Below are 25,283 nucleotides of genomic sequence, written 5' to 3'. Positions count from 1 at the left end.
TTTTATCAGTCCTCTTCAACTGAAGGTAAGTTAGCAGGCCTAATACGGAGATGACTAGGCTTTTCCTCCTGGAAATAGACAAATCAGTCCCATGAATATATACAGGCAGGAAACACTTATCGGACAAGAAAGACAATAAGAATCCATATTGTTCTGTAATTATTCCTTAGTAAAATAGCATTGCTATACCAACAATCATTATATTGAGAAGGATGAGGGAAAATAGTGTTACTCATTACATCATCAGCAGCATTAGTAGTAATAGTAGTAGTAGTAGTACTACTACTGCTGCTGCTGCTGCTGCTGCTACTACTACTACTACTAATAATAATGAGTAATCCTATTTTGAAGTAAAAATATTTACTTCAAAGAATCAATAAATTGATTCTTAGTAAATATTTTTCACAATATAATAATAAAATATACAGGAATTCAGAGTAAAAATACTGAAAACTTTAAAAAAAATCATTCATGAAGATTTTTCAATCATGTTTCACTTATTTACTCCTGTTTCTGTTATTCCTCAACGACAAGAGTGACACATGCACTTATCTCCCGAATAACCTCGAAAGCAAGTAATTGCAGTTAATAAGGGGAGGAATAGGCAAAGAATATGCGTATATGCGTTGGGTATAATGATGAATAAAGTGTCGTAAAAAACAAACCTATAAACCTTTTTGAAGCATACTCATCTGTTGTTATATTTAGATGAGCAGCGGTTGGAAGTCTTATTTGACTTTTGAAGGATGCTAGTGGTCGGCGGACCACAGTTAGAAAACACAGTGCTAAAGGAAATTGAAATTGGGTTGAGTTGTTTTGAACCAAGGCCGAAGCAACTGGCCTTAAATCACTGCGTGTGTTTTCCTATTCGGTTCTCTTGTTTTTCGACAAGAAAAACCCAAGGTTCCGGGAAGAAAAATCGCTTTCCGAACAAAGTCGGATAAATAGTAGTTTATCCGACTTTGCATTGTGTCGTACATAAGTGACCTGAAAGATATATCCCTCTCAAAACAATTCAAAACAAAAAAAAATGCATACAAATCTTCACCCCACATACCTTATAATTCATTTTTCCGTGAACTGTATGTTCAATCAATTGTGATTTTACGATGAATTGTTGTTTTTCGATGAATTGTGTTTTCGATTAACTGCTCATCGGTGAATTACTTTTTCGAGGAATTGCCTTTCGATGAATTGCTTTTTCGATTAACTGTTGCTCGATAAACTGTTTTTCGATGAATTGTTTATTCGGTGAATTGCTTTTTCTATGAATTGTCTTTCCATGAACTGTTTTTCGGTGAACTCTCCGGATAGTTTTTTTCCTCTGTTTATATTCTCATGTTTGGAACTGCAACACTAAGTCAGATTACTACATATGGAGACTGCAAACTTTGAAAGTATAAGTTGTTTAGGATTAAACATTAATAGCAACTTAAGCTGGAAGCCACACGTTAAAAATGTAGCGAAAATAGTATACACTTTATGCAATGGCGTAGCTAGAGCTTTTACCCCCGGGGTGATCCCTGAGTTAGCTGTCCCTCTCAATACACACCAAAAATATTGCAAAAAGCCAAAACGACATAGAAGGAAATCAAAACAATATGTTTATTTTTGAAGTAAAACTTTAATTTCAACATTCTAAAATGATATTTTTCTTGCTTTTCTGTTAGCAAAATCGTCGATGATATTGGCGAAGTCTACTTCATAGTAATGTAGGTAATTCTTAATCAATTTTATTTAGAAAAATTCTTCTCACAACTAGCAACACTTACAGCAATTGTGAGGAATATTCACAGTATTATTACAATGTTTGGAACTGAGCTCTCTAGACTGTATTTTAGAATTAACTGTAAAAGTTCAGAAAGGTTCAAAGTGCATCCCGGGGCGGGCAGCCCCCTCCACTACGCCACTGTTTGCTTGTCTGACTTATAGAAAACCCAATGCATACAAATTCTGTCTTCTATACGAACACATTGGTTTGTGACTTGCAAAATATAAACAAAAGATTAATATGACATGTTTATACGTAACATATTTTGCAAAGTATCTTTACATCTTTTTTTTTTTTCATAATATACATGTAATATACTAGTACACACAAATAAGAAATGGCAAATTAGAGTGAAGACATCCTTTTTTCGTGTTCTTAATTACCCTCACTCCTATCCTTGCTTTTAATCCTTAAGCAGCCTTCATTGGCCTAGTTCAGGGGTGGGCAACCTTTTTAAGTGTGCGTGCCAAAATCGCCAAATCTTTTATGCAAAACATTCTCACGTGTCAACCGAAATTTTGGGGAATATATTATTATTTGGTGTCTTTTAAGTATTGGGAGGACCTTTTCAAATAATCAAAAATCACACCAGAGTGGTAAAATCAAAGACTATTGTAAGAATGATTATTGTAAATCACGTGAGATTGAATGAATATAAAAATTAGTGATGGAACTTTTACTGAAAAGTCCTACTCTGTTGATAGCGTGAATATTTTTTATTTGCCTTTAAGTGTAATTCTAGCTGCCATACACAGCCACACAATTTAAAGATTAAGATGATTCTCAAAGTGGAGTAACAGCTATGGTATATTAGAAGGGTTACATTTCTGGGAGATGCAGCTCTCATGTGAAAGGTTCATCTCAGATATAGTTAAAAAAATGGGGTTAAGTTTTTAACCTCACAAACTCAAAAAATTGCCATTTAACACATGCATATGCAGTATATTGTTGTCCTCTTTCCCCAATACACTGGGGTACAATGTAATTAAGTTGCTGAAATATTAGAAGGTAGAGAATGGACATTATCAGATTTTCAAAAAAAATTTAGGACTAAAATAGCATTGCAGAATGATATCGTGTCGCCAGATGATATCGTTTAACAGTGTCTTGGCATGATGAGAACAGTATGATAAACAGAAAACAATAATCATTGACAAGCATGTGAACAGAAAAAGCTTATAGATTCGAAAGATAGACAAATTAATGATAATATCATGGACACCAATAGACATGATACAACTGGTGAGATGACTATGCAGTGAAAGAATTGTAAAAAAGTCTACCTAAATGCACAACGCATTTGGAATTGTGTCAAATGGATATAACAGTAGTTACCATAAAAGGTTCCATATTCTAATGGACACAAGCAGATACAGTTCAGATGAGTGAAAGAGTATTGGCAAAAAAAAAAAAACAATCATCTAACGCCTTTTTATTCCCGTATACGGAGAGTAGGCGAGGCCATTTAGCTCTATCTTATTGGCATTGACCTAAAACTTCTGTATAGAGAACGGGAGAAAGTTTCAAATGATTGTATGGAGTAATTAATCTCAGTTGTTTATATACCTTGTCTAGTCATAAATACTGTTATAACTTGAACAGTGCATAAACCTTTAATCTATCAGTAAATCGCATATAGCTTTCCGCACATACCAACCAGATGTATAGCAATCATATAGCTGCACACAATGTTCTAAATGCCCCCCTTTGCCTTCATGCACGCCCAAAGTCTGTAGGGCCACATATCGATAGCAGTACGCATAGAAAATCCAATGGAAACACAGCTTCTAGCTCCACATCCACTTTCAAGCTCCGACCACAATATAATGTCCAATGGATTTAGATTGGAATTTCCAGACCACCAATCCAATGATGATATGTGATTCCAACCACTTTTATGTGGTCCTTGCCTTATGTGTAAGGGCTGAGTCCTGTTACAAGGTCCACTGCCTACTGCGAAATCAGGTGTTGTTCAGGGGCCATACCGCTTTCCCAGGTCAACAATTAGTGCACGTGACATCGTTCTGTGCGAAACGTTCATCTCTCGTAACATCACTTTTTTGTGATCTCAAGATTATGGCGGAGGCGTGCCTTTACAGCCCTAACAAGCTGTTGCAGCCTAACAGCGTGGTTGACCTGTTCTTTGGCGTTCCGATACGTCTTCAATATCGTGATAACAGTTAATAGTCCGTTACACAAACATCCTACTAATACCGAGTGTTTTAGCTTGTTGAAAATAACAAAAAACTGAATCGTAACTTTGTGAGGTGCTGTTACAGCTACCCAGTTCTCAATCATAGGCCCACTGCATATTAACTCATACAACTGTCACTCTACTGATAAGCGAGCAAATGTTGGCTGAACACAACGTCACTAATAAAGCCAGGATCGCTCAATTCTGTGGCAGCGTGTGAGATGTGTGGAAAGGTTTTAACAGTATTTATGACAAGACTGTGTGTGTTCGCGTGCGTGTGTGTGTACAACAATAACATGAATTCACGGCTGATCATATTTTATGATAACGATACAAAATGGTTAGATGTGGGAATGATGCTGGTCTAAGCTTTGCTTCCCTCTCACTCTTTCAGTACAATGGATACCGACAAAACAAGAACTGAATGCTGCGGTCATTCTGAGCATCAGTATTAACAAAGTCCACCTATTTATGTTGAACATTTCCGGAAATGGTCAAAGCACACAATGGTGGCTTTATCTTAATGGATTGCCCTTCCCATTCGTCGTTCTCAGCACTGTTGGATTTTTTTGGGTGTACCTTAACGAAATGTGTTCGTTACAACAAGAGATTCACCGTCTACAGATGAGCTGGAACCTCAGAAATCCATCACGTGTTCACCCGGGATAGGATTCCTGAAGTTCGTTTCTAGAACCTCTTGGAATTTATTCCCCGACGTTTATTGGGCCTATTCTGAAGGTTCCAACATAATGAATGAAAATGTATAATGAAATTCATTTTTATTGCTCTGAAAAGTAATTTTAAAAATGCATTTGGATTTTCAACATTGAAATGATCTCCCCCCCCCCCCATCTCTCTCTTACATTCATAGAATTTGTGAAAGGACTTATACTAGAAGGATGGTTTGCATCTGAATGGATTTAGTGTTCTGACACTGGAAAAATTGTTGCTGAATGAAGTGAAAGTGAACGTGCAGAATCAGAGAAACTAGAGCTTTTAGGGAGGGTAGGGATGCTGTTAAGTCTACATGCAGATATCTGTGAGACAGTTGAATGTATGAATGTGTATAATATGCCTGAATTAGGACGAAGAATAACAAACCAAAATGGGATAGTTAGTATAAGGCATCAAAATAGGGGTGGGTTAGGGTATTTCTGCACTTTATGTACACTAATGCCAGGAGAATTCGGAATAAGAAGGAGGAATTTTTGGCCTTGGTTAGTTCTTCTTGGCCACAGGTTATTGGCATTAGTGAGACATGGCTAACAGAATATTACATAGTTAGTGGGATAGAATGTGAGGGGCATACTGCGTTCAGGAAGGACAGAGAGAAAAGAATGAGGGAGGAGTGTTATTGATGATAGCTGATGAACTGCAGCCAAAGAGAATAGACGTTCAACTTGAGGATAGTGAAAATGGCACATTTGAGGCTATCTGGTGTGAGATTGAGGTCAGCAGAACAAAATTTACAGTTGGGTGCTGCTTTAGACCAGGCGATCGAGACAGTATGCATAGGCAAATAGACTCAATGAGTGGAGGATAGGTAATTGTTATGGGGAATTTCAACTATGGTAACATTGATTGGAGGGAGGAGAGGACAAATGGGAGGAAGAAAATGAATTTTATGCATTTACTAAGGGATAACTACCCGAGACAGCATGTAATGGCATATACTAGGGGTTCGATAATATACTAGGGGTTACCTAGTAATTGCATTTGAGAAATTGACTATTATGAATATGACCATATTGTCACCAATTAGTGAGAGTGATCATAAAGAAAGTGGCTAAATGTGCTTCCCTATCATAAGGGAAGTGAGAAGTGGCTAAATGTGTGGAATTTCAATTAAGACAGGGTACATGTGGAATTACCAGGCTGGTAAGCATGACAGGCTTATGAGATTGCTTGGATCAGTGCCATGGCATGTTAAACTGCAAGGACTGGATGTTGATAGTGCATGGGAAGTGGTTAAGGAGCGTTTGAGGGAGGTAATAGCTGACTGCATACCTAGAGTCCTGAGAGTAAATCAAGTGGGAGTTAAATGGATGAATAACACCATTAAGCTTGAGCTGCAAAAAAAGAAATTGCGGATGAAACAATTGTGGATAAAATTTAAGGAGAAAGGTGACCTGCAGGCACACGAAGAGTACAAAGCACAGGCCAGAAGGGTAACTAGTGTGTAGTGTCCACTCGTGGCTTGAAATCGTGAAATGCTGCAACTTTCGAAACTGTAAGTACAGTGTATACGTGTTTGGATAAAATATCAAAATGATGGTAAAAATTGAAAAAAAAATTCAAACATGAAAAAATATTGTGTATTATCGATAAAATTATACAGTTTGGTATAATTCAAAATTAATTAAAAGTCAATTAATTAACAATAACAAATGTTGTCTTTAATTGTAATGTCCAAATATATAAAGAGACGGAGTAAACACGATAAGCACTACAAACACTCTACTACTGGCGCAAACTGCATATAAAGAACAGTGGAACTGCGCGACGGACAGTGCGGCATTACGCTAATAGCTCCCATCTCACTATGATGTGCATATGCTTGGGAGCGTAGCAATATGACACTGTGGTAAAAACAGAGCTGCTAGCGTCCTTCGCCATCCTGAGTGTTATAAGATGGATTTTTATTATTTTTTATACAAAATAAGAGAATTATATAGGATTGTTGATGATAAAATTAAATATTACAAGCAAATATAAATAAATTAATAAATATATTTATATATCAGAAAAATTGAGGTGCTGCAGTTCCGCAGCAGTGCCTATGCACTAGCCGCCCCAGCTAGTGTGGTAAGAAAAGCAAAAGCAGATTATGAAAGGAAATTAACAATGCAAGCTAAAGTGAATCCAAAACAGTTCTTTCGATACGCTGCAAGTAAAATAAAAAATGTATACAGCAAAATGATTCTAAGGAATTTCATTGACAAGGAGGTAACTGAATCAGCTTAATAAGTAGAATTACTAAGCAAACACTTTGTAAGAGTACATCATCCAGGCTGTGATATTGCAGGATTAGGAGAACGAATGGCTGATACAGGAATTGAAGTGAAAGAAATGGAGGTGAATAGTATATTACAGAACCTTAATGTAAATACATCTGTGAGATTGGATGGTATACCAGCTCGAGTCTTACGTGAAGTGGCAAAGGAATTGTCAGTTCCCCTTGACTGCTGAGACTTAAATTGTTTAATTTAAGTCCCAGCTCTGAGTTAGTCCCGAGGGCGTGGAAACAGGGGAAAATAATTCCATTGCATAAAGGAGATTCCAAGACTGGTGTTGCAAATTACCGTCCGATCAGCATATCAAGAATCGTTGTCGAGGTTTTGGAGATATTAGTCAAGAGCAAAATACAGGAATGGATAGATGAAAATGGGATACTGTATGGAGGAGAGCATGGTTTTGTAAAGGGTAGATCATGCCTCAGTAACTTGCTCACGTTTTTTAATACAGTGACGGCTGAACTGGATAAGGTTAATGGATTTACAGTGATACTGCTGGATTTTGCTAAAGTTTTTGACAGGCTACCACATGGAATTCTAATCAGTAAACTGCAGCACATGGGGATGGATATAGGGTTGGTGAGATGGATAGGAGGGTGATTGATGGAGAGATATCAGAGAGTAGTTTATTCAAGAGTGGAGTCCAAAAGAACGCCTGTGCCGCAAAGTTCTGTTCTTGGACCACTGCTATTTAATTTGTTCATTAATGATATAGAAAAGGATCTGAGAGGAACTGTTCATTTATTTGTTGATGATGCAAAGTTGGGTAGAATAATAATGAATGCACACGATGTTAAAATTTTGCAGGATGATTTGATGGATTGGCAGTCTGGACTAATGAGAATGGATGCCAGTTTAATGTAACAAAGTGTAAGGTTATGCATTTTGGGGTGAAAAAATTAGCAGCAGCATATCACATTAGTTTAACTGTACTCCAGGAAGTTAACAAAGCCAGAAATTTGGGTGTGTTGGTAGATAGGGAGTTGAAGTTTAGGGGGCACATAGCAAAAGTGGCTAAATCAGTTCATCAGATCACTTGGTTATTGAAGAATACTTTGACGAGCAGAGATAAGCAAGTTATTGTTCCTCTGTATCGAGCCTTGATAAGACCCCATCTTGACTACTGTGCCCAGATCTGGGCACCAGGGTTTGTTCTTGATGGGGAGGAGGTGGAGAGGATCCAGAGGCGAGTGACCAAGATAATAGCTGGTCTATGGAATGAATCTTACAAGTGCAGGTTGAAGATCTGTGGGTTACAGAAATTGGTATTAGGCAGAAAAGGGGGGATATGATTGAGACATTCAAATTTCTGAAGGGTTTTTACAAGATTAATTCAGAGGAAATTTTTCAGAACACGTCTGGCGATGGGAGGACTAGGGGCCTAGAAATCCATGGAAACTGAGAAAGAGTGTAGGTAGCAAGGGTGTTAGAATTAGGTTTTTTACTTGGTGAGTGGTGGTGAATGAGTGGAATAAGTTGCTAGAGTTTGTAAATGAATTCAAAGCAAAGTATGATAGATACTTTGGAGTTGCCCGTAATAATAGTAATAATAATAGTAATACTGTGCGAATGTGGAATAGTTGTTCTTGATAGGATGTTTAGATCCTCCCTTGATGAGTCTAAGGACTCCTTGGAGTTGCCCGTAATAATAATAATAATAATAATAATAATAATAATAATAATAATAATAATAATAATAATAATAATAATAATAATAATAATCCTTTTATTTTCATTTCGGATGCTTATATAAGAGAGTTTTATTATTATTATTATTATTTCCAGCTGTTCGAGATTTAGTCACGGTTTTGATTTCGATATTCCACGTATCAGGGAGTGATTTTTTATTTTTATTTTTTAAGTTGAAATGTAATCTGTGAATGGTGTGTGTTTAGCGTAAACGTACTTGGAATTTTACCGGGCATTGTAACGCTGATTGTTACTTTATTTCGGAAATAATATGTGAGTTATCATTTCAATGGCCATTACGTTTTTTTTTTCATTTTTCAACATTGTTCTGTTATCTTCACGAGGTATGAAGATAACAGAACCTTTTCAGAATAATTCTTATCCCATCTTTTCTCGCCAACGTAACATTTTCATGTTACAGTAATAACTGAAATAAAGTGTGCAATAACTGTTAATTCTCGTACTCTGAGAATTAAATAGAAGACGATAAATTCAAGCGTTTTAAAAAGAAACTGTTTTAAATTAACAAACTGTTGGTAGTATAATCCTAGTCAGGTATTAGTGATAATTCTTCAATACTTTTTTAGAGGTATTTATTTAACTAGTCTTGACTGTATGATAGTAATAAATGACTTTTTTTTTTGCGCTCCTTTTACACATGTAATGACGGTTATATATATATATATATATTTTATTATTATTTTTATAGTATATATATATATATATATATATTTATTATATTATATATTTTTTATTTTTGATGGGGAGGAGGTGGAGAGGATCCAGAGGCGAGTGACTAAGATGATAGCGGGTCTATGGAATGAACCATGTGAGAGCAGGTTGGAGATTTGTGGGTTGCAGAAATTAGTTGATAGGCGGAAAAGGGGAGATATGATTGAGGCATTCAAATTGCTAAAGGGTTTCTATAGGATTAATTCAGATGATATTTTTGAAATCAGGACTGGTGGTGGGAGAATTAGGGGACATCTATGGAAGCTGGGCAAGAGTGTGGTTAGCAGGGGTGTTAGAACTGGGTTCTTTACTTTTAGAGTGGTAAATGAGTGGAATAAGCTGCCAGAGTCTGTTGTGGGTGCTATGACGGTGAGTGAGTTCAAGGCAAGGTATGATAGATACTGCGAGAATGTCGTATAGTTGTGTGAACATGATGTTTAGGGGCCTCCCTCGATGAGTCTAAGGACTCCCTGGAGTCGCCTGTAATAATAATAATAATATATGTGTGTGTGTGTTAAATATACCAATAAGTTTTATACTTGGTTTTAATCCTTTTCCCAAGGAAGTGAAACAATGTTTTGTGCATGAAATGAGGTACGATAAACATTATCTCTGTTAGAATGCATCTTGCTATAGCCTCCCTTGATGAGTCTTGACTCCAGGAGGTGTTTGTATAATAATAATAATAAATATATTATTATTAGGGGGCACATTGCAAAAGTGGCTAAATCAGCTCATCAAATCACTTGGTTACTGAAGAATACTTTGACCAGCAGAGACAAGCAAGTTATTTCCTCTGTATCGAGCCTTGATAAGACCCCATCTTGACTACTGTGCCCAGATCTGGGCACCAGGGTTTTTTCTTGATGGGGAGGAGGTAGAGAGGATCCAGAGGCGAGTGACCAAGATGATAGCAGGTCTATGGAATGAACCTTATGAGAACAGGTTGAAGATTTGTGGGTTGCAGACATTGGTTGATAGGCGGAAAAGGGGTGATATGATTGAGACATTCAAATTACTGAAGGGTTTCTATAAGATTAATTCAGAGGATATTTTTCAGAACAGGTCTGGTGGTGGGAGGACTAGGGGCCATCCATGGAAAGTGGGAAGAGTGTGGTTAGCAAAGGTATTAGAACTAGGCTTTTTGCATGGAAAGTGGTGAATGAGTGAAATAAGTTGCCAGAGTCTGTTGTGGGTGCCATGACTGTGAGTGGGTTCAAGGCAAGGTATGATAGATACTGTGTGGAAGCTGAATAGTTGTTGACATGATGTTTAGGGCCTCCCTCAATGAGTCTAAGGACCCCTTGGACTTGTCCGTAATAATAATATTCACGTCTGAGCTACTACGTGTATATTGAAGCTAATGACTTCATATCACTTGCCTTAGTATGTATATGCATAATGGGAATGACCACTACCCAACTGGTTTCGACACAGACATCTGAAATGGGATGTTCTTTGCATTATGGTATACATACGAAGGCAAGTGATATGAAGTCCTTAACTTCTATATACAAGTAGTAACTCAGATGTGAATATATTTCACACATTAAATATTGTTTTGCTTCCTTGGGAAAAGAATATATATATATATATATCCAATTACTTGAAGATAATTTGACATATTCAATTCTTCAGGAAGATCCTACAAGAGAAATTCAAATCCATACAAACAACTTGTTAAAGACTGCGAGTGAACTTCCTCATAATATTCGCCTCTCTTTACGCTCTCTACATCCTCTTATCCCACGCATCTATGGAGTTCCCAAAATACATAAAGAAAACATCCCTCTTTGCCCAATTGTGGAAGGAATTGACTCACCTATGTATAAACTTTCCAAATATCTAGCAAAGTACCTGAAGTATTTCTTCAATAAATCTTCATCTTTCATCAAAAACACCACAGATTTTGTTTCTCATATTAAAGATATTCCCATCAATGAAAATGACAATCTTTTGACATTATATCTTTATTTACTAATGTACCTACGGACAAGGTACTTACATTACTAAAGGACAAATTATCCAAAAAAATGTTTACTTTATTAAAACATTGCATTCATTCTGGTTACTTCAGATATCAGGACTCCGTTTACCAACAAAAACAAGGCCTAGCAATGGGCAATCCTTTGTCCCCAGTTCTAGCTAACATCTTCCTTGAAGATTTTGAAACGAAAGCCATATCTTCCTTCTCATTTAAACCCAAAGTTTGGAGACGATATGTTGATGATATATTCATTATTTGGAATCATGGGCACACACACCTCTCACAGATTTTCTTCATCATCTAAACATCCAACATCCTAATATAAAATTTACTGCTGATCTAGAAAATAATAACTCCTTAGCTTTCCTGGATGTCATACTTACACGATGCTCTGAAAGATTAAAAATCTCTATGTACAGAAAACCTACTCATACCAATAGATATCTGCATAATCTTTCTCATCATTTTCCACCACAAAAACTTGGAACTATATCTACCTTAGGACACAGAGCACGTTCTCTCTTGAATGAACCAGATGAACTACAAAAAGAAATAAATCACCTCACTCTTATCTTTAAACAAAATGGATACTCTGAAAAAACAATTAAGAAATTTCTTCTGGATCCTCCTAGGCAGTGCACAACAGAAACTATTAATTTTAAAGGTGGCATCTCCATTCCATACATTAGCACAGTCTCTAAAAAATTAGCTAATGTCCTTAAAAAATACAATATCAGGACGTTCTTCACCACACTTCCTAAAATCCGTTCTCTAATCAGCCATCCAAAACCTACTCATCACAACCTAAAATATCCAGGTATATGTAAATTATGATGCGATTGCAATATCCCTTATTTTGGACAAACTAACAAATCTATTGAACAACGTATAGAAGAGCATAAGAGAGACATCTCTTACAAAAGATCTCATGCAACTGCGTTATCCAGTATTCTTTTTTCAAATAATCCTAATGATGATCAACAAAGCCACTCCGTTTGCTGGGATAGATCAGAAAATATCTTTTGCTGTGATGATGAGTTTGAGAGAAAAATTGTAGAATCAAGGGAAATCCTGCTGAACCCTGTCCACTTAAACAACAATTTGAGTTATAACATCCCAGATAGTCATGCTGCAGTTATTCAATATTGGCGTTCACGTGAGCCTGCATGCACACTTGCAATAAACAATGGCACGCCTGTTAGAACAACTTAAAAAAATACGTTTTTTATGTATCAATTATGTGTGGCAATTTTTACCTGTAATTTCCAGTTTGTTTAGATACTTCAGTGTTTATTACTATTCTTTTCTATGAATACCTGAGGAAGGCTGTTATAAGCCGAAACTTGTAGTATTATTCTCTTTAAAATCTTTATAAGTTATCTCGGTTTTTGAAGTCATTAAATCTATATTTTTTAAAATGTATCACAACAATCAAGTAAAAGCCGATTATCACATATATATATATATATATATATATATATATATATATGTTTTATTGGTAAGGTCATAAGCTGTTTTTCATCTAGTGAATATGATTCGTGCCTGACACACACACATAAAATAAATAAATAAATAAAATAAAATAAAATTGAATTTTTCTTTAGTCATCATTATAGGTTATATTATACCAGATTCCCCCTCTTTTTACTTTTATGTTTTAAGTGTTGTGTTTCGGGTTAAAACATTTTTTTAGCAAGTATATATATATATATTTATTATATCATGATGTTATGTATCATTAAGTTTACTGGATTTTTAATTTATTTTAGAATGAAAGCAGAAAAGAAATTGCTTCAAATAGTCCTAGAAACAGCAACATATACTAAGAAATTTAGTAATACATAGTTTAATAGAACTTGAAAACTCCAGAAGTAATGGTTAAGATAATCTGATAAAACATATTTAAATGACCTGTGGATGAAATCTTTATGAACGTTAATAAAGAAAAAATGCCAGCAAAAAGAAAATCCCTGAAACTTAGGAGCAGTTATCAGAAGAAGAAGAAAGCTACTGAAAATGAAGAAAATATAAATCTCTGCACATCCATGACAGAAAATGCAGCTAATACTGTTTACAACAGAAATGAAAGTGGAAGTGAAAATGGGAATATACATGAAAGCGAACATCATTCAATATCACACATGAATGATGTACCAGATTTTCAATTAATAACCTCTATGCCATCAGAGAAAACATTTGAAACTTCAAATTTATATGATAGTAGTAATGTGGATGTAAGTTTCAGCCAGGAATCCAGTGATGGAGAAATGGGAGAAGTATTTAATAAAATCTTATCAAAACTCTCTGTTGAACCAGAAAGTAGTTCAAAAGCCTCTCTGTTACATGATACTGAAAACATTCCAGATTTAGAGAGCAGTTGTACTAATACACAAAATGAAGAAGAACGTTGTATGAACATTGAAGACAATACATCTGATATTTTACATATATTACAAGGTAAGAATTAAAATAATGCTCACTTTAGTCTTCATTACTAATCATTTTTTAAAATGACATCAATTTTTGTAAAATTTGATCTAATTATCATCATTAGTTTCTTATTATGTACCCTCAAGGGGTGGACAGGCTACTATGACAGTACCACAAGATTAGGTTTACATTATTACTAATCTCCCATCAACAATTATTTCAGTGACCTCTATGGAGTCATTAGACTCATTGTGGGAGGTGCACTCAACCAGCAACATGTCTGTTATAATGAACTTTGAAGTTATACACTCTCTACATTCATAATGCACACCAGCAATGCATTCCACTCACCATCAGCTCTCTATATAAAAAATCTACTCCTCGCATCCTTCTTCACCGCATCTTTATACAACTACCAGGAATGGCCTTTCATTCTTCTCACCTTAACATCCACTTTTTTTATAATTCCTTCTATATTAATCTGGTAGAATCCCTTTACTGATTTGAAGGTCTCTATCATATCTACTCTTCCTCCTATCCACCAAACTCTGTAATCCACATTCCTTCAAACACTATGCATAACCTGGAGTCTGATATCACTTTGGTCATTTGTCTTTGGACCCTCTCTAGTGTTTCCACATCACAATAAAAAGTATGTGATGACATTTGAGCATAACAGTTCATGTGTGATCAGACAAATACCTTATATAGAGGCGCCACCACCTCATCCCTACATGTCAATGTACTTTTTATGGTAGCAGCCATATGAAGTGCAGTCTTTGCAACACTTACTTGCAATGTTCCCTTAGAACTTTAGCCCACTGCCTGTTATCACCCCAAGATCTCAAATGTCATCCACTTCCTGAAGTACAACTCCACCAATATAGCCTTATATCTCTGTACCCCAAAGTGTAACACCTTGCATTTATTAATATTAAAACTACAACCCCACTCATCTGTGCACACTAAAAGTCTGTTCAAATCTTCCTATAGAGAATTAATATCTGCAATATTCCTGATAATTTTACTTAACTTTGCATCATCAGCTAACATTTGAAGATTCCCAGTCAATGCACATGATATATCATTAACAAATAAGTTAAACAGTAGGGATCCAAGAACAGATTGCTGAGGCATGCCATTGGTGACCTTCCTTTTCCTAGATATTGCTCCATCATAGACAACTTGCTGGTATCTTTCAGGAATCCAATCTTCAGTTCATCTAATCTGTTATCTAATCCCATCTTCTGGAGCTTATATACCAATCTGTGTGATAATATATTAAATGCCTTTGCAAAGTCCAAGAAAATCACTGTATATGAAAAAAACTCCCTTTTCCAACACATTCATCACCTTATAAAATGCAAGTAGATTGCTAAAACAAGACCTGCCCTTCACAAACTCATGCTGACCATCATAGAGAATCCTATGTCCATCAACCCAACCTTGAATTCTATTCCTAACCAATTTCTCCAACACTTTGACAACAACTGCAAATATACAGATCAGTCTATTATTGGAAATTTCTATCCTTGAACCATGCTTGTACAGAGGTACTATTATGTCTTCTTTCCACCTCTTAAGAACCTTCTCCGCTGCAAGACTTTGATTAAATGACCATGTCAATGGCACAAACTAACTCTTTTCCACTTTCTTTAAAAATACATGGTAATATGTCATCCATTCTTACAGCCTTATTAACATCTAACCCAAGCAACACTTAATACACCTCTGATGCTTTTACCTTTAATTCTCCTAATTCTTCACTCCCTTCTACATGTTGAACAGCATCATTCACACCACTATGATATATACTGATCAAGTGTTCATTAAATAATTCCAATAATTCTACTGTATCATTTGCTATGGTTATTCTGCCACTATAACTATAAACCAGTGTCAATTTGCCATAATTATTTTTCCTCTTGCTTGCCACAAAGCAGAAAATTCCCTTGGATTTGCTTTTCTTTTTTAGCCATGCTTGTCACTTTTCTGGCCTGCAACTTATATTCTTCATTCATCTGTTCACTACAAACTGTCTCGTACCTCCTCCATAACTTTTGTAAAGTTGCTTGCTTGATTTCACTGTTCATCCACCTCACTCCTATTTATTAATTTAATTCTTGGTTTGCAGTTAAGCATTGTTTGTATCATTTCCCATGCACTGTCAACATCTTTTCTGCATAATTCATTATCCCATTGTATTGATACTAGTTGACTACGGAACTTCTCATAATCACCCACCTTATAGTTCCACATATAGATCTTCTTGATAACAACTTTTTCCTGTTTGACTACCTTCCAAACCAATACCTCATAATTGCCCTCACCAACAGGTGGCAGTGTTGATACTTCATTCAGAACCATATCTTCTGAGGATATTACTAAATCCAACACTGACATACCTCGTGTTGCTTCCATCATATGTTGCTTAAGATTATTATTATTACGAGCTACTGCATGGAGTCCTTAGACTCATTGAGGGAGGCCCTAAACATCATGCCAAGCACTATCCAACATTTGTGCAGCATCTATTATACTTTGCTTTGAACTCATTCACAGTCATGGTGCCCACAACAGACTCTGCAACCTATTCCATTCATTTACTACTCTCCAAGCAAAAAATCTAGTCTGATACCCCTGCTGACTACACTCTTACTCAGTTTCCAAGGATGGCCCCTAGTTCTTCCACCACCAGTGTTCTGAAAAATTTCCTCTGTATTAATCTTGTAAAAGCCCTTCAGTAATTTGTATGTCTCAATCATATCACCCCTTTTTTGTCTGTCAACCAATTTCTGTAACCCACAAATCTTCAACCTATTCTCGTAAGGTTAATTTCATAAACCTGCTACATCTTGATCACTCATCTCTGGAGCCTCTCCACCTCTTCCTCATTGCCAAAAAAACCCAGGTGACCAAATCTGCATGCAGCAATCAAGATGAGGTCTTATCAAAGCTTGTCAGTTTCCTGGAGTACAGTTCCATCAGTGTGGTATACAGCTGGTAATCTTTTCACTCCAAAATGCATAACCTTAAACTTTGCCACATTAAACAGATAACCATTCTCATTTGCCCAGACTGCCAGTCCATCCAAATCATCCTGGTAAATTTTAATATCATCTGTATTAACTATTGCTGTACCCAATTTTGCATCATCAGCAAACAACTGAACAGTTCTCCTCAGATCCTTTCCTATATCAAACAGATCTCAGATCCTTTCCTATATCCTAAATTAAACAGTAGTGGCCCAAAAACAGAACCCTGTGGCACTCCACTAGCCACATGCCTTCTTCTGGACTATATTCCTGAATAAATTCTTCTCTTATCTACCTCAGCAACCCTATATCCATCCCCATGTACTGCAGTTTATTGATTAGAATTCCATGTAGTATCCTGTCAAAGGATTTTGCAAAGTTCAGCAGTAGCACTTGTAAATCCATTACCTTTATTCAACTCATCTCTCACTGTATTATAAAACGTGAGCAAGTTACTGAGACATGATCTACCCTTCAAAAAATCATGTTCCCCCCCTTGCTCTTGACCTTCTCCAGTACCTTGACAACAACAACTGATATGCTGATTGGTCGGTAATTTGCTACATCAGTCTTGGAGGCTCCTTTATGCAATGGAACTATTTTCCCCCTCTTTCCACCCCCTTGGGACTAACCCAGAGCCGAGACTTAGATTAAACAATGTGGTCAAAGTAACAATTCCTTAGCACCTTCACGTAAAACTCGAGCCGGTATACCATTTAATCCCACAGTCACATCAAGGTTCTGTAATATGCTATGCACCTCCATTTCATTTATCTCAGTTCCCATATAAGTCTTTGCCTCTCTTGTTACTGCAATATCTCCAACTGGATGATATACTCTTGCAAAGTATTCACTTAGCCTGCACTCACTGCTAATTTCCTTTCATGCTCTGCTTCTGGCCTGTGTTTTCTGCTGCTCATGTGTCTGCTGGTCACCTTTTTCCTTGAATTCCCTCCACAATTTTTTTTTTCTTTTTTGTAGCTCCAATGTCCTATCAAATATACTATTCTCTTGATCCCAACTTCACACCAAATAGCTTCAGAATCTTCACACATACTACTATTTTCCACTTTCACTCTTGCAGAACACAGTTCCTCTGATATTGCTAACAGTATTCCCCCCCCCCATCTCTTCACCTTTCTATCCTTTCAGGAAATTCTGTATTCTACCATTTCTAGTCCTGATAGTATATTAATTTCCCTTCAAATTAGTTTATTTTTTGTTAGCACTCCAATATTGTCATAACTAACATTTCTTTCATCTAACGCACTTCTGACTGAACAAATCTACCTAAATCTTCGTCTTCCACTGAGTATTTTACATGCTGCTAAACACCTGTTTTGATAACCTTTTTATTATTATTATTATTATTATTACGTGACACCTCCAAGGAGTCCAAAGACTCATTGAGGCAGGTCACCCGCTCCACAGTTCTGTCTCCACCACTCAATCCACCAACTACAGCGAACCGCAACCATCATCTACATCAATGCCATCTACTAGCCACCACCACCACTAGTATTCAGAGAATCACAAACATCAATCCTAATGCAGGAGATGAACCTGCAGCCTTTTGGCTGGAGAGCAGATATGCCAACCAGGCTGCAACGATGTTCTGATGTTGCCCTCCCAAGAACTGACTGAACTCAATGCTGCTTAACTTCGGTGATTGGACAAGAACCGGTGCATTCAATGCAAGATGTCCAAACCTTTCCTCTCCTATTCTGTTTAAGTGACCATGCCATCTTAGATTGGTCATGCTCACACATTTTTGAATGCTAACAATGTCAGGCTCCTACCTAATATCTTCATTTTTAATATAATTCTACCATTAATACCATCTGTTGGATTCTCCAGTTTTTCTCAGAACTCTCATATGCAAGACTTCAGAAATCCACGTGCCTACTTGCCACAGGTGAGTGATCAGAAACAAGTGGCGAGTGAATTTTCATCCTCATTCTAAATGCATTAAAAATATATTATTTTTTGATGTAGATTATTTTTGAAGCAGCAAATCATTTATGCTTTTTCCAATATAAAACTGGTTATTTGATCACCAGTGACTAGTAATGAATTTATTGAAAAGGTCTTATTTCCAGAGAGTTGGAAACGAAACTTCTGATCTGCAATTCTTAATTCAAATATGATTCTACCATAATCCAGTTTTAAAGAATCACAAATACACTTGCAATTTTAGTGGCCAGTTTTCTCTAAAAGCTATAATGCAAACCAGTCATCTTCACTTTGCATCCTTTCATCTCCTTTGGGTTCAGAACTGCTTTTTCTTTCTATATGAAAGACTATGAAAAAAAAAAAACAGTCATTAAAAACTGAACCTGCCATGTCTTCTTACTCCAACAGTTGTTCTGTCATCATTGTTGTAACATAACAGTTGATAACTTTTAAATGTTTTTCTTTCTGTATGAAAGACTTCATAAATATTTGCTATTGGGTTCCAGAAATCTCCTTGTTACTTTCATAGCAGTATTATAGTATTCTTTTCACTCCACACATGCTCAACTATAGGTCGTAATTCTGGTTTTTGTTCGTCATGAGCTAGAAAATTAAGCTGCCATTATGTGTTTATAGTTATGACACTTCTTGTAAACAGTAAATTTCACACACTTGAAGTGTGTAAGAAAATGTATTTTTCATCCCATGAATGCGTTTAAATTAAATTAGTTATAATTTCCAATAAATAACATTTTAATAAAATCTACTCACAATAATTTCATTAACAAAATAAACTGGTAATTATAAAGACAAATTAAAATTGGCGCAATTTAATTAATACTGTAGTACATCTAATACTTGTTTTTTGGAATACAGTAGGTGGAGGTATGCATTGTTTGCAAGCTGGAAAAGTTGAATAAAAACCATACCACATCCATGTGTCACTGTTATATAATAAAGGACTTGTATGGCATACCATCCCCCCCCCCTAAAAAAAAGCACTAAGCATCCGTATATCTTATTTTTTCAAACACCTTTACTCCTAAGTAGGAGTGCATAATTGTAATATAGCATTGTCTGAAGTTTATTTTCACTGCTCACAACATGAATTACCTTAGTGTAATTAAAGCTTGCAAAATTTTGCATAATGAAAATGCTTTTTAATACTGTTATTTAAAAAAATAGTTATCTTGGAAAAACAAGGATCACGTGACTGAGGGGAAAAGCAAGTCTGCCTCCACAGTGAGTGCTACCTACTTTCTTGTTTTCATGGATTTCATGATGTCTCTTTCCTGTTAAATTATTGTGTTTGGAGAATTTATATAAATTAACCCTTAATTATGAATAATAAAAGAGAGACGGAATTGTGATGAGCTGTGTTGTTGTGGTGTATATGTTAAACCTACATTAAAGGAAAGCATATTTCTGTATTATTATGTGTAATGTATAGTGAGAATTAAAGAATGTATTTGTCATTAATCATAGCATTCAGTTTTTTAAGACATCGCCTATAATGATATTTATGTAAAGTAGACCGATACCTTGCACAAATTAAATTTTTTGTGGCTATTAGATTCAAGTTGTATTTCTGGAGCCCTCTCATATGTGTCTAATCTTTGATCATGTGCTTTATTTCTAACTCATTTCAAGATTCCTAATTTAAAACTGGTTTAAACACAGTCTTATGTACTGCAATTTTAGTGTTTTGGCTTATTTCTCTCTTATTCCATATAAATTGTCTTAATCATTAAATTTTTAATGTGTTTACATGGTACATTTAGAAATATACATGTTAGTTAAAGCCTATAAATATAATAAAGTGTAATTCAGAATTTTTTTTGCTACACTATAAATATATAATGAGGATGTTATAAGTGGATTTTTGCAGTAGTAGGTGTAAATTTCTAGAGACTTACTAAAGAAAGGAAAATTGTGGCATCTATCTGATTTAAGAATCCACACATGCTTCGCAGAAGGGCCAGTGAAATAGAAAATTCTCCTAAGGAAAAGCAATGAAACAGTTTTATTGTTACTATTCAGATACCTGCATGGGGCAGGCAAAAATCAGATAAACTAGGAGGAGGTCTTTAATTAGCCTTTTTGAAATGTGAAGAACTGAGGAAACCTTATGATTCAATGTCCAGACTTCACCTTTCAATGGGCACATTGTTGCAAGTATGTATGTATCTCTCTATCTAGATGTTGACTGAATGGGCTAGCACTTTAGGACTTATCTAACCTTTCATACTGTGTGCACTAAAAACTTTCTTAGAAATGCTTGTTGCTATTCAGAAATGAAAACTCTGGTTAATGTAATCTCTCTCTCTCTCATTCACTTTCTCACATGCATTCTGATGTATGTACGATGAAAGTCTGATATATTGACTTAAACCACATCTACAGAATGATGATATAACATTAGGATATGTCATGCTGTCATATGATAATATAACAGCATGATATAACATCATGCTGGCTAGGAGATAAACAAAGTCCTTGCCATTTTTAAGGAAACTTATTAAGGAACTGATTGTGCCATTAACCTGACTGTTTAATGAAAGTCTTGCAGTGGGAAAAGTTTCTGAGCAGTGGAAGGACTGAACATAGCCACTGTCGACTTGATGACCATGCTTTGGATATCCACCACAGGATATACTGGAAGAAGGCCACTCTATTGCTCTGCAGCGAATACAAATATGAGAGGCTATTCTTCGAATCTGCCTTAGCCTTTGGAAGCTTTCCAAACCTGAACAAATTTGGGTGCATGAAACTGCCCCATGTTTGCAAAGTACTCATCCTCAGATCTTCAGCCCAATGGCCAAGACCACCTAATTTAGTCCACTAAGGGATGCCATTTAAGATTCTAGGTCCGACTTTGGTTGCATTTCTTCAGCCTCATTTGTCCACTGTTAGTGCAAGCATGCACATATCATTGTTCTGTGATCTCTGATGATAGCAATGTAACATGCCAAAATATCGGGAGTATTAACACTCCAACCAGCCTTGACGTCTATAGACGTTCAGCAAAATCTAGATACAATTCTGTAACACCTATTGAATAACATGGATAAGGAGTGCAATTTGGTCTCACTATTTCATTCACCATGGCCGGTAGAGAGGTTAATTAAAGTTATTATAATTAATATTTAGTATACATTGTAATTTCCTGAAAAATAACAACATATAAGCCCTTTCTATCAGGAATGTTTTAGATATTGCATAGTAGCAATGCAGATGAAGACATACAGGTATTTGTGAGAAAGAATAACACTGTATAACTTCTGCATTGTTATTAAAAATTGCTTATCTATATCAGTAGACAACAGTACAGTTGTATGTGGGTGTTCAGAAGCATTTCATACCACTGAGATGCTTCTATTCAGAAGCATCTCAGTGGTAAGGCTATCCCTTACAGATTTTGAAAGGAGAGAGAGATAAAGCTTTTGTTTCCCATCTATATGATGAGATCAGAAACAGGAAAATAATTAAATTATTAAACATACCTTTTCTATTATTCTTGACATATACATTCACCCACTTGTCTGTGATAATGTAGATTTTCCCACCTTGTGAGTAGCTGCAGACTGCAAATAGTAACATTTTTTTATTTAATAAAAATAACTTTCTGAGTATTTTTTTTTAACAAACCACAGAAGATATATATATATATATATCCTGTACTGGTTAAAATATATTCAAGCTCATATTACACATTATTATATGAAAATTTATTCATAAGCAATAGGCAATAGAAAAGTTATTTCAAAGTTAACTGTCAGTTGTTAAATAAAGTATTTAAAAATGAATGATTTTGGAAGTGTACATATCCTTGTATTTTCAGGAGTGATAGCATATGTTGATGTAGTGGTTGAAGGAAAAAATTGCAACAAAGCAGTTGCATCTCAACTACAGAAAATGGGAGCAAGTATTTCAAGAACAATTAATCACCGAGTGACACATTGCATTTTCAAAGAAGGTCGTAAAAGTGTATGGGATAAGGCAGTGTCTTACAGATTGCCGTTGGTCTCCCTCACATGGATCGAAAAGTAAGCTGTTAAGTTAAACTGTTTATTATTATTATTACTGTTGCTGGAGACTTCCAGGAAGTCAGGGATTCATCAAAAGAGGCCACATATCATCACCCACACCACTTATCATTGGGTTCATTCACGCTGCATGCACTCACCACTGCGCTATGAAAGAAACATTTAACTTTAATTCCTTTCTTGTCTGCATTCATTCTCAACTACTGTGGATGCCCTCTCATTCTCTCCCCATCCTCCATAAAATGCAAAATTCATCTACTGTTATCCTGTATGATCCCCTCCCTCCCCTTATCCTGTGCTAGTTTCTAGAGTCCACAAATTCTCAGCCTGTCTTCGTAATCTACATCCCACAGCTCCAGTATCATCTTTAATGCTCTTCTTTACCCATCCTCTTATCTAAACTAAGAGTTTATAATTGAATCCCATATCCTCCAACTTATGCCTTAAGCTTTTGCAGAGTACAAAAGTATCAGGTGTATTCATTCCCATTGTTTTACTCAACCATAACAAATACATCCATTATTATAACATTTAAGCAAGTTACTCAAATGTGATTTTCCCTTAATAATCTCATGCTGTTATACAGTTTGTCAGTCCATTTTTGTATGTGAGCTCTTATTGTTCCTATCAACTTTTCAAAAATCTTTACCACCACTCTGGATATGAATAGGTCTATAGTTAGACACATCAGTCTTTGCACCACCTTTGTTCACTGGAATTGTTATGCATTCTTTATGCTTTTGTAGAATCTGTCCTGTGCTGGGACCTGTTTTTTTTTTTTTTTTTCATGTCTAAGGTACAACCAGTTTAGCTGAACATTATTAGCATCTATGCTGATATCCCATCAGACCCTATTGTTAAATTCTTATTCAGTTTATGCAACAGTTCTAACACCTTCTCCTCCTTATACATCTGAGTTTCTTTGTGGAGGTACCATTTAGCTCATGTTGCATGTACCATTCTGATAGCTCTTGGAAAATGGGCACTCAGTTGAACAATCTCTTCTGCATCCACCACCCACATACCATCCATATTCAGTAGTTATTCTTCCGCATTCATTCTTTCTTTTCATTGCAGCATAATGATTGAATTCTCTCAGATTGTTTTTATCTTGCAGAGCCAGTTTCTTTTCACATTCATTACTTATCTTTCCATACATTATTTATAATTCTTAGGGCCTGCACCTTATAATTTTCAGAAATAATGTCATTTATTTTTATGTACACTATTCCTTCTACACCATCTTTTTCTTTAGAATATTTTGCTTAATAAGACTGCACAGTGGTAAAAAGCACTCAACAGGAATACATATCCATACTTGAAGTAGAAAAAGCCATCAAAGGCTTGAAATATGGAAAGGCAGCAGGAGTAGATGATATTTGACCAGAAATGCTGAAGTATGGTGGTATAAAGTCTTACAGTGGCTGCACTGCATAATTCAGAAAGCCTGGACAGAGGGACGAATTCCCAATGATTGATTGGAGTAGAGCTCTAATAGTACCCATATATAAAAAGGGAAATAAAATTGAATGTGACAATTACAGAGATATTTCCCTACTGAGTGTTCCTGGCAAGATTTATGCCAGTATACTTAAGAAACAGTTGAGAAGAATTGTGGAAGAAAAGCTTGGTGAAGAATAAGCTGGATTCAGGCCAAATAGAAGCTGTCAGGATCAGATTTTCACTTTACGACAAATAGTTGAGAAAGCATGGGAATATAACAAAGATCTGTATTTAAATTTTGTCGATCTGGAAAAGGCATATGACAAGGTGCCAAGAGAGAAGTTATTCAATATGCTACAGTTATATGGTGTCAACGGGGCATTATATCAAGCAATACTTAGTCTTTATTTGAGTTGCAAGTCAGCAATTAGAATTGATGGAAGTACAGGAAGATGGTTTAATGTTAAATCTGGTGTGAGACAAGGATGTACGTTATCCCCTCTGTTATTGATTATTTATATGGATCACATTATGAAGGAAAGTGGTATTAAACATGATATCAGAATTGGAGATGTTAATGTCAGCTGTTTGCTTTATGCGGACGATGTTATACTTCTAAATAAATCCGCTACAAGTTTGCAAGATCATCATCATCATACGTATCAAGGATTTAGGCCTAGTATGGCCTGTTCCGGCCTTAGAAGTCATCGTTGAATCGTTTAAGAGGACGTCCTGGTTTTCTTTTTCCTAATGGCTTGTACTTTAAGGCTTGTTTTGGTAATCTTTCTGTTTTCATTCTTTGAACGTGTTCCATCCATCTATGTTTATATTTTTTAATTTTTTCAATTACTGGTTCTTGGTTTAATTCTTTCATAATATCTTCGTTTCTTTTGTGATCAAATAGGGTATACTTTGCAGTTTTTCCTCATAAACTTCATTTCTGCTGTTGTTAATCTTTGTTTGTCTTTTTGTTTTATTGTCCAGATTTC

The 25,283-nt window shown here is 35.7% G+C and overlaps 1 protein-coding gene across 5 annotated transcripts in view; it reads left to right on the top strand.

The window, feature by feature from the left end:
* The first annotated feature begins 8,807 nt into the window (after positions 1 to 8,807).
* MCPH1 (Microcephalin) overlaps positions 8,808 to 25,283 on the top strand; it is a 145,125-nt gene continuing 128,649 nt past the window's right edge. Inside the window, exons 1-3 of one of the 5 annotated variants that reach the window (XM_090413373.1) lie at positions 8,808 to 8,941; positions 13,157 to 13,844; positions 22,647 to 22,851. In XM_090413373.1, the coding sequence (XP_090269499.1) occupies positions 13,316 to 13,844; positions 22,647 to 22,851 (734 nt within the window). In that variant the 5' untranslated portion in view covers positions 8,808 to 8,941; positions 13,157 to 13,315. Of the gene's footprint in view, positions 8,942 to 9,097; positions 9,258 to 9,616; positions 9,770 to 9,832; positions 9,883 to 13,156; positions 13,845 to 22,646; positions 22,852 to 25,283 lie in introns of those variants that run through there. The other 4 variants (XM_090413376.1, XM_090413377.1, XM_090413379.1 and 1 more) reach the window with 4 other exon arrangements.

This window comes from Typopeltis vanoorti, chromosome 24, assembly GCF_054136105.1.
Source record: "Typopeltis vanoorti isolate ZY-2024b chromosome 24, IOZ_Tvanoo_1.0, whole genome shotgun sequence".
NCBI classification, from domain to species: Eukaryota; Metazoa; Arthropoda; class Arachnida; order Uropygi; family Thelyphonidae; genus Typopeltis; species Typopeltis vanoorti.
This window is presented reverse-complemented; position numbering and strand designations above follow the sequence as displayed.